This window comes from Cryptomeria japonica, chromosome 6 (assembly GCF_030272615.1).
Source record: "Cryptomeria japonica chromosome 6, Sugi_1.0, whole genome shotgun sequence".
Lineage (NCBI taxonomy): Eukaryota > Viridiplantae > Streptophyta > Pinopsida > Cupressales > Cupressaceae > Cryptomeria > Cryptomeria japonica.
In genome coordinates this window covers 177,186,821-177,198,023 of record NC_081410.1, presented here as the reverse complement: position 1 = coordinate 177,198,023, position 11,203 = coordinate 177,186,821, and the positions used below count along the sequence as shown (strand labels likewise).

At 34.9% G+C, this 11,203-nt stretch overlaps 1 protein-coding gene across 1 annotated transcript; it reads left to right on the top strand.

The window, feature by feature from the left end:
• Positions 1-840: 840 nt before the first annotated feature.
• On the top strand, positions 841-3,948 carry LOC131048233 (malate dehydrogenase, glyoxysomal). Its single transcript, XM_057982124.2, has 9 exons — positions 841-996; positions 1,293-1,499; positions 1,601-1,915; positions 2,335-2,424; positions 2,798-2,881; positions 3,043-3,078; positions 3,205-3,294; positions 3,403-3,497; positions 3,594-3,948. The coding sequence occupies exons 1-9, from the start codon at positions 922-924 to the stop codon at positions 3,664-3,666; spliced, it is 1,065 nt and encodes a 354-aa protein (XP_057838107.2). The 5' UTR covers positions 841-921; the 3' UTR covers positions 3,667-3,948.
• Positions 3,949-11,203: the final 7,255 nt, after the last annotated feature.

Here is an 11,203-nt window from a genome sequence, read left to right as displayed (position 1 = left end):
CAACCACATATGCATGGCGATGCATGTTCATTCTATGTGCATGCTATTTTGTGTGGATAATAGCCACTTCCCATGTAAATAACATATATAATAATGATATAGATTTGATTCCTTTGTTGCCTTTTAGCATTGAAGTGAACTTTAATAATCTACCATCTATAAAATAAAGTGCACAATAGATGCCTTTAAATATAATGACATAACAATATGTTGCATGAAATGTATGTGATGTTGGCTCCTAATAACATGTAGTAAAGAATGAAATTTTTTTGTAATTTAAATTTGAGGTTTTAAAATTTATTGATCATTCATACATTCTTTGACATTATCTTAAATAAATTTTCATATAAAATACCTTTATAAAAAAACAACAATCTTAAAATAAAAAGTAAATATATAAAAATCAATAATAATAATATAAAACGAAAAAGATAAATAACAAATATATAAAATTAATACAAATTAAAAAAAATTAAATAAAACTTTTAACCAAAATTATACCACTAATCTATATATTATTAGATTAAAACATTTATAATAAAATTGGAGCAATCCTCAAGTGCCTATATCCATTGAAAATTTATTACAATATCAGAATGAATTCATTGTTTTATGTGCACCGAACAAGGTGGATAAAGCCCACCCTATCCAAATGCTTGGCCACTCTTCAAACTTAATCGACAAAATAATTTAGCGTAGCAGCCTGGGTATGATTTGGCACCGCCACGTGTGAGAGGAGAGAGAGTGTTTGTTCAAAATAATTGGTGTGGAGTGGGGTCCATGACTGGAGAAAGCCGGTAACCGATGCCTCATTACTATAAATAGCAAACCATGATTTCTTAACTCTTTCCATAGCTCTCTCTTGAGGCCTGTTATCTAAAAAGCCCAAGATCGAATCTTTAGTTAGAAAATTTTCCAGTCATGGCCGATCGAACAAGCGTTCGCTTAGCTAGAATTTCTTCTCACCTTGCCGGCTCACACAGCAATCGTATACATGTACGTTTGAAATCAAAACACAATTTACTTTCTATACAAATCTGTAATGAAAATTGCGTTCTGTATAGTTCTGTATAAATTTGGATGGCTGTGAACAAATTGAAAAATGAAAAATATACATCTTATAGAAGTCCGTTGTGAATTTGAATTGGTGTGGACAGATTGACAGATAAAATAAACATTAAATTCCATAGAAATCTGTTATGAATTTGAATTTGTTTGGACTGAAGGAAAAGCAAATAAAATTTTACATTTTATAGATGTCTGTTATGAATTTTAATGGCCGTGGACAACAGGAAAATGGAGTGGAGCGAGAAGATTGCCGGGCAAAAGGAGCCGCAGGGGGCTTCAAGGTGGCCCTTCTGGGAGCCTCCGGTGGCATTGGACAACCCCTTTCGCTGCTGATGAAAATGAACCCTCTGGTCTCAGTGCTCCACCTCTATGATGTTGTCAACACTCCGGGTGTCACCGCCGACGTTAGCCACATGGACACCTCCACAGTCGTCAGTATTATTATTATTATTAAGTTGCTTGCATCTCATTTGGAATAGGTAATTCCTAGGTTTTTGCGTTTTAATGGGAGCAATTAAATTTGGGTGAACAGGTACGGGGGTTTCTGGGGAAAGAGCAGCTGGAAGATGCGCTGGTGGGGATGGACCTTGTCATCATTCCTGCTGGAATTCCACGGAAGCCTGGTATGACGAGGGACGACCTGTTTAAAATCAATGCGGGAATTGTGCGCACTCTGTGCGAAGGGGTGGCCAAGTGCTGCCCAAATGCGCTGCTCAATATAATCAGCAATCCGGTGAACTCGACAGTGCCAATTGCAGCTGAGGTGCTGAAAAAGGCAGGGGCTTATCACCCTAAGCGCTTGATGGGCGTCACAACGTTAGATGTTGTCAGAGCTAATACTTTTGTGGTATGTATATGTAAATTTATATACTGTTTGGGTTTTTAGCCTTAAGATTAAATCAGTTCTTATTTCTATACCTTAGTTATTGTTTCTTCTTAAATTAGGGGCTCAGTCCAAGAAATTGCATACTATAGGATAAACCAGTTTTTTTGAGTTTTTTCAGGTTCAATGGCTGTTGAAAATTATAGTCTGATGTTACTATTGGCTTGCGTGCTAAGTTGTTGCCCCGACCCTTGACCCTGTTATTTGGATTTGTAGGGCTTTGTATCTTAGATGTTGATATGTTGATCCCCTAGAATGCCTTGGCTTTGGGGTCTGATTCATGTCTATTGGTCTTTTTCGTTGTATAGCTTGATTTAACAATGCTTTAGCATTATAAAGCTATTTAGATTGATTCACTATTTTCGCCTCTGATTGTTCAACAGGCTGAAGTTGTTGGCGTTGATCCAAAGGACATTGATGTTCCAGTAGTTGGCGGCCATGCAGGAATAACCATTCTCCCCCTTCTGTCTCAGGTAAGGAAGAGGTTTTTTTTGTCAAAATGGCTATGTTTTTCTACGAGTTTTTATTTGAAAAGTTAATTTTTGGGCCTATTGGAAAAATTTCAAAGAACTTCATCCAATATATATATGGATGCACACTAGCAAGATTTTATTCGATATTTTATCTCAAACAGTAGGCCATACTACATGTATTTTGTATTTTTTGAAACAGAAAGCTTCGCCAACTATAGAATGATGAATGGCGGTGATTTATTCCCATGCTTGGTCTACCCTAATAAGCTGTTTGAAAATAGTTTCCTCACATGTGAGCGGGGTTTTTGGCCTAAGAGGCTTCCCCTGCTGACTATTAGAGACTAACTTAGTATACTCGAATATCTGCATACAGGTTAACCCTAAATTTTCATTTACCAATGAAGAGATAGAATACTTGACAAATCGTATCCAAAACGGAGGCACGGAGGTTGTAGAGGTACGGATTCTATTATGATCTGTCAGAATGGAGCTCTGCTTCAATTTGCTGATATCAATTTGCCAAAACTGACAATTTGTTTAATTTAGTATGCAACTATTCCGAATTTTCATGAATAGTTTTGATATTTTAGTGTGACCATTGCTTAATGATGAACTCAGGCAAAAGCTGGAACAGGCTCTGCAACTCTGTCAATGGTAGGCCTACCTGCGTATTTTTTAAATATCTATTGTTACATTCATTTATTTTTCCATAAATTATCTGTTCTACAGTTTTTAACTTTGGAGAGAATAGCAATGCATGAATTGAGCTGTGAACTGCAGGCATTTGCAGCAGCCAAATTTGCTGATGCTTGCCTACGTGGATTGAGGGGAGATGCTGGTGTTGAGTATTGTGCTTTTGTTGCATCTCAGGTACAGGATAGTTGTGTACAAAATGCAATCATAAAACTTGTTTTAAGAATTTCACATCTTAATTTATATTTCCTTGTGATGCTTATTTAAACAATCTTACCAAAACAGGTAACTGAACTGCCATTCTTTGCTTCCAAAGTAAGACTGGGTCGTGCTGGTGTTGAAGAAGTATTCCCTCTAGGACCATTGAATTCATATGAAAGGTCAGCAAGCACTGACTGTGGGAATGAATGTTTATGTAGGTAATCATGCATGTATTTCTGGTCTCATTTGGCTTTTGAATGTGTTTCACGTGACAGATCTGGCCTAGAGAAGTTGAAAAAAGAGCTGCAAGAAAGCATTGACAAAGGCATTGCATTTGCTCGACAGTAACTTTATATTTATTTTGTGAGGAAGAGAATCCTTATTTTAGATCACGCTCTTAGATACTCATGTAGGAGTTTAAACCTCTGTTGACAAATGACATCCTTACAGGTAAGAAAGTCAGTGTTTCTCTGCTTGTACTTGGTTATTTTTGATTGACATCCAGAGCTGGGGTGGAAACACATTCTAGTTTAATTCTATCAAAAATTGCTTGTAGTGATGAGATTACGGCAAATTTGCTGTAGACAGAACAAGTATTTAATTTAAATAAATTGTTTAAGATTAAATCTAGGTACTCTTAATTTTACATTGTGGTATTGTATTTTAATTTTATTAGTAGTGAAATTGGCATTTATTTAGCTTCAGCTTTCTCTTATAGTAAAAATTTGTGGTACAACTCCAAAACTATTATATTCAAATAAATAAAAATTACTTGTATTTATTCAAATCTCGTCTTCCATAATTTTTGAGTGCCTAAATATTGCTCTATAAGAAATTTTGTACCCTATTGTTATTGTTCTGTCAAGTTCCATCGATCATCAAAATTTTATAATTTTATTGGATGATTGCTTAACGTTTTGTTATTCACATAAGGTGTTCTTCTTATTTGGTCTTCTACAGTCATAAAATGTTGTTTTCAAACATTGGTTACTTCGGCAGGTATAACATGGCATTTTTTATATTGGACAACTTTGTGTGGCCATAACCTTGTTAGGGTTTCAAGCAGATCCAAAGCAAATATGAACTAACAATTATATGCAGATTTAAATACAAAAGATAAAGAAATAAAACAGGACATAGATAACACGGAGATTTTACGTGGTTCACCCAGAATGGGTTACGTCCACCATACACAGTCGTCCAATCTTTCTTATTATCCAACAAAAACAGTACATCAACCTTGCAATGCCTTAAGCATCCCAGCCGCTTATAACATGCGTTTTTAGGGCAACAAACAAAGTCGGCCTTTTTAGGGTTTTATTACAATGTCGGTTTTCATCAACGAAAAAAATGGCAAAATTTTTTTTCCCGGGGGCTGCCGCCCCCAAACCCTTGCCCAGCCCTGGACCCCGGCAAGGATACGTGCTGAGTGTACAGTACTTTGCTGATCAGTCACCACATTTCAACAAACCTAACCATTCATAAGGATAGTTCAATTCTGTAATTATCTAGGTCTTACAAATTATTGCTGCAAGAAGAAATTAACATGACTGTCATAGATTACAAATGGATATCATTGTCAATACTTGCAGGTTGTGAAACGTACTTGGATATGGATTTCAAAGTTAAGAGACCTTTTCAATCCTCTAATTTACTTGCTGTACCCTTTAAAACAGATTAGATTACTAAATAAACAACAAAATGTGTACTTTGAAAGATAGGCTGTAAGAACAGTGAAACAATTTTTTTGTTAAATACAATGAAAGTCCGTCCTTAATTTATATTTTGTTGAAAGCTTTTACTGAACAATGATTATCTTTGTTTGAGTTGTTGAGAAAGTGATGTGAAGGATGAACAAAAAACCTTCAACTATTCAGCTGCATCTTTAGAATCATTTATTCGCTGGCAATCTTAGCACTTGGGAGCCTTGTGAAGCAGAAGTTCCCTATTTTAGCACCTCTGTAATTTTGTGTATATTCTGGTATGTAAAATTATAGTTTGAAATCCCAAATATTTATGTGGGATCACAAGTCAAACCCTTTCATGCTCTTATTCTTATGTGTATTGAGTTATGGAGTGGCCAATCTGTGGTATTGACAACCTTTGATTTGGCCAATCATTTCTAGATTTAATAATTATAGAAATAGTTTGCCTAATTTGGATTATGGGGTCGCTATAGCCTGATATTTTATGAAGAGGAAGCAGCTGTTTAAATTTGGCACCATAAACAGTAATTTTGTTCTCATTGTAAGGTTGCAGAACTTGCCCTCTTGAAGCGACTCAGTTTGGTATTCAGTATATTGTCATTCTTCAATTATATTGCAGGAATCTGATCTATTATGCTCTTATTGTGAAATTTTGTCTTTATTCTGTATGTGCATTGTATTTGTTTGTGAAATGTTGTTGTTATGCTGTTCATGCACTATAGTAATCTCATTACAAAGCCATACAACAAGAATAATATGGCAGAATTTAAGATTATTTATGCCTTGTGAGGCCTTGATAGTTGTTTGTCATGTCGATGGGATAGGCCCAAAGTCAAAATGTAAAAATGTAAATGGCCATTAATTGTGCTTTGGAAAAGTGGGAGTGATCACGTCATGGAGGCAAGTTTGCTTATCACGTGTCATGGAAGTAAAGTATCTGATGATGCAAGGAATCCTATTGGAAGTGTGAGGGCCTCTAAGCCATTTTGATTAATAGTTCTAGAAAACCCGAGCCCCATGCTTTGATATGATTGAAATTTGAGAATTGGGATGTGTAAATTTGAATTTACTCGATCTATTATCAACTTGGACTGTTCATAATTGATTACATTTTAGATCAAATGTTTCATGGCCATTTCTCACGCTTTATGGTTATTGAGTACCTAATGTTATTAAAGAGGGTGATGTAAGAGATGAATGTATTGCAAAGACTTGCTTCTTGATATGCTCGAGTCCAGCAAGGCATGGTGTTGCTTCAGCAAAGGTTTGACTTGCAGATTCTTCAATTGAATGCTACCTGCATTAGCATTAGTATTTATTATAGTTACCTAGAGTCTAGAGACATGGGGTTCATGAATGACATTGCAATTTAGGGCATAGGTAAGAGTATGGTATATTGTTTATATAAATATAGTGATGATGAGATGTGGATACAATGCTATGAATGAGATCATATATCTATATTGTAGTTTCATTGTCACTATGGTGTTGTTGCATGGTTGAGGCCAGCATGTAGATTATTTGTCAGAGAATTGATTTTTTTCTAATGGGATTTGAGTGTATTGAGGAATTTTAGCTGCAAGTATTGTCTAAGAATGGAACATGGATATTGTATGAGAATTTTCTCTGACAAGGTGAGGCAATACCATGTGATGGAGAGGTCTAATGATAATAAATCAATCTAGGATTAAAACTAGAAAATATTAGCTAGGATATAGGTCAGGGTATCTAGAATTTGGATAGATGTAGAGTAGAACCAAGCAAGTATATGCAACTGATTCTGTTTGCAATAATCAAGTAAAATGCAATATATGAAAAATTGCAGTATATCCTAATCTGATGTAAAAACAATAAGCTAGCTAATATTTCCTTTCCAAATATTTTGATCATAAAAGAAAAGGAGTAGGGTTAGTTATTAAGCTTTTCAGATTTCTTAATTGTTAAAAATGATCCTATGGTGGATGCAGATTAATAATTTAAAAGAAACACTAGATGTAATCTAACGTTTAAGACAATCAATGAACAAATCCCCAATGATGCAAAACTACGAGAATAAAAGAAAGATATGCAATATTCTAAGTGTAAATAATCCTCACTAAGTCCTAATGGGAGAATTAGTGCTGACAGTACCTCTAACCTGAATCCTCGAGTCTGGTGCTTGTGTGATGGTTTGAGGTTGGAAGATGCCAGTGACCTTCTAGAAGGATCAGTAGCAGCCTGTTGACGCTATGAATGACTGGTTAGTGATTAAGTGCCCAAAAATATTGTCCTTCCTCGTATATACAAAAGATTGTGCAAAGACCATAAGCATCTTGTAATCTGTTCATATTCTCATAATATTGACGACCTTAAAGAGACCATGTATTGTTTGGTATTTATTGTTTGTTTCATTTATTTGTCTCATATGATGTAGATGAGCTATTTATCTATTTCTATTGTGTTCTTTTAGGACGATATGACTACATTATTCAAGTTACTTACAGAACTGGGGCCATCAGGTGATTTAAAATCACTTTAGTTGACATTATCGGAGTTCAAAACTTGGAGAAATCAGAACCTAAAATACTCTAGTTAGGGAGAAAGGGTCTAAATGAACTAAGTTTGACACTTACATTATGAGTTCTCAATTCAGTGGATTCAGAATTTGAGATGCTTGAAGCTTAAGTGTGAGGAAATGTTCTTGAACTACATTAAGATTTAGTTGGCCTCATATTTAATTAAATTTCTGAAATTTGGATCTTGACATTTAATTAAAGGCCAGGATTATTTTTTGCCAATTTTTGGTGAAAATTTTGGTTTTGGAAGTCTTGGTGTTGGAAGTTAACAGGTTTGTGTGGAAGCGGCAACGTTTTAGATATACTAAGACAACAAATACCAACATTAGTTTGATTTATCATTTTTGAGTTAGAAAGGTCAGAAATTATAGCTTGGATGCATGTTACTTAGAGAATCACATAGGGCCTAAAAGTGGTCTTAGACTCTTAGGCATCCAATGGTTGCACTCCTTAGGAAGATGTTACCAAGACTTCCAAAAGATGGAGCTTTGCTTCCAACACAATGGCCAAGAGATGATGTTACAAGGTTTATTTGATGGGACCCCAAGGGTAAATTCATCCAAAAGAATGGAGAGTGCCTTTAGACATGGTCAAGTAGAATGGGCTTCATAATGTATGATACCTGACAAATCTTTAACCAGTAAAGGTAAAACTATACATGTAGACATCTGACCTATCTTGAACAAATTCAAAAAAGTATTTAGTGACATTTCTCCAGGACTTCCACTAAAAAGGGGTTTTGAACATACTATTGAGCTTGAAGGGGTGAAACCTGTTATCATCACAGAAGAAATTGAGAAAACCATAAAGGAATTTTTGGAAATGGGACATGTTCAACCTAGCTCTAGTCCCTTTGCTTCCTCTATTGTATTAGTAAAACAGAAATATGGTGCCATGAGAATGTGCAAAAATTATAGAGCCTTTAATAAAAATATTAAGGACTACTACCCCATTTCTAGGGTTGATGAACTCCATGGGGCAATGTATTTCACGAAAATGGACCTATGCTTAGGATAGCATCAAATTAGGGTGAGGATGGAGGATGTCCACAAAACAGCCTTTTGATGTCATTTTGGGCACTTTGAGTTCTTTGTCTCGCCTTTCGGACTAAAAAATGCCCCTACTACCTTCCAATCTTGCACGAATCACCTTTTTAGCAAACAACTAGGGAAATTCCTCTTGGCAGTCTTTGATGATATTCTGATTTATAGCAAAACTTGGGGAGAACACCTAAGACACCTAGATGAAGTGCTGGGGATACTTGAACGACAGTCATTATTTGCTAAAATGTCCAAATGTGAATTTGGATTGAAGGAGATTTTATATCTAGGATTGAAGGAGATTGAATTTGGATTGAAGGAGAAGGTTTCCTGTTTTCCTTTTTCAATATTGAAGCAGCAGAAGGTAGCCAGTTTTTACCTTTGGAAACAAGGAGTTTGAAATCAAGAGACGTCTAAATCAGGCAAAAAAAAAGTAGCATTACAGGGTAGACTTTCTTTATAACAATTTGAATTTGGATTTTGAGTTAAGTCAATAATAACCATGATGCTGTATAGGACTGAAAGATTTCAATTGATATAAGAAATGCAAAACTTTCCAGGGATTCAAAACAACATAGTGTAACTACCTGTTACGAAATTCTGAGGGTTTTACAAATGTTTGTCAGAGAAAATATCGATTATTGGGGTGATGAATACAGTCTATCAATAATACAGCTAGATAAGCAGGGTCTACAGGACAATATAATACTCTCAAACTAAAATTGTGCCGATATTTTTTACTAGAAAGAAATGATTAATTTGTGTAGGAATATAACCAACCTACGATAGACTTACAGAAGTCCTAATCTTGACCGTATAAGATATGAACTATCCTCCCGTTTATTATAACTGGCAAGGGACTAAACTGTTGTGATTGAAAAATACAAGGAAAAACTGGCTAAGGATGTTTTCAATGTAGGCTCAACTAGATGAAATATTTATCTCCCATAAAAAGCTGAAAAGCAGTTTATTTTTATAAAAATTGAAACAGAGTAAACTAGAAAGGAAAGGTTCTTAGTACAAGCTGAAAAAATGGAAAAAGTCAAAAAAAATTTGAAAGAGAGAAGAAGCTATAGAGTTTTCTTATTGCGAGCAAAAGGTTTTGCATTCTTCCTAATTGCTACGGTTGTAAATTTGACAAATCATCAAGATTTCTGGGCGTCCAACACTGATGGAGTTTACAGCAAGAAGTGTTTCCCTTCTCAGCCAGTGAAATATCATACCAAGTCAAAAACAAAAAATAGGATTAAAATCCACCTTCTACAAGGCAACGGTCCCTACAAGAGAATCCTGGTGGATTGTGCACTTTAAATCAGGCACCATGTGTTTCTACAACTTAATAATTTATTCTAACTAGATGTGCTAACTTTGTAACCTTACCAAAAATTGCAATGGCAAAACAACTTGTATTCTAGCACAAAAGAGGGCAAGCTCTCATATCATGACAAATTTCTAGGCAGAGATTTATTTTTTAAAGTTCGTTTGCAATGGCTTTGCCTATGTTTCCCTTTATGGAATCAGAGTCTTTGTAGTCAGGTTGAACATGAATAGATGAGTTTGTCTTTGAAATTGGGATGAGATCTAGATAATTATAGTCAATAATATAACACTTTAATAGGTTGTTCAATGAAGAACTATTAGCCAAAATTAGGGAATAGCTTTTGCATAATTAAAATATTGATCAATCCACAATTCCAATATAAGAACCTATCACTTAAGAGCTACTCAAAATGTTTTATGTTAGTGAGTTATTCTTATTATAGCTGTAAATATCATCTTTCATTATCTTTAGGTACTTCATGAAATATATAACACCTACATAATCATCAGGAAATTATTTTATGACTATGTTATACCATTTGTTTTTTAAATTTTCATGTCATAATGCTATGGTTAATAGTCTCAACCTTAGCACGTGTTTTCAAAAAATATCAAACTGGCCACATTCAATTTAAAGTGTAATGTACTTAAAACGAAAACAATAATCTTTTTACCAATTGAAATGCCACACAAACTTGACTTAAGCAAAATAGTTAATGCAGTATACACATGAGAAACACAACCACAAGATGAACAACCAATTTTGTATGTGGAGAACCCAAAATGGGAAAAACCACAGGGTGTCTACTCTCAGGAAAATATAACTAGTTATAGTTGTGTATACAAATAGGTGGTTCACTGTTAGATTACAAAAACAACTCATTACCTGACTGCTCACTGTAGATACAAAAAGATAGTAACGTCTAATTGTTGGAATGCTCAGTGCAATTGAAAGGATTGAACTGAGAAAATTTGCATCTACAAATGCATGAGATCAATTCCTGGTTTAAGCTCAAATTACAAAACTTAGACTTTACAGAAGAGCCAGTTAAAGATCTCTGCACTAATGTTCCACAATAGATCCGATAAAGGATTACTGCACTACTCGCATACACTGCCTATTTCGCTGCCAACTATCTTCTGCACATTACACTTGATCGATCTTGTCATCTATGTCTCATCTCTTTGTCACACATCCATCACTAATGAACATGTATATATATACCAGAGGGCACAAATACAAAATGGTGTGTCCGCCAAGTCC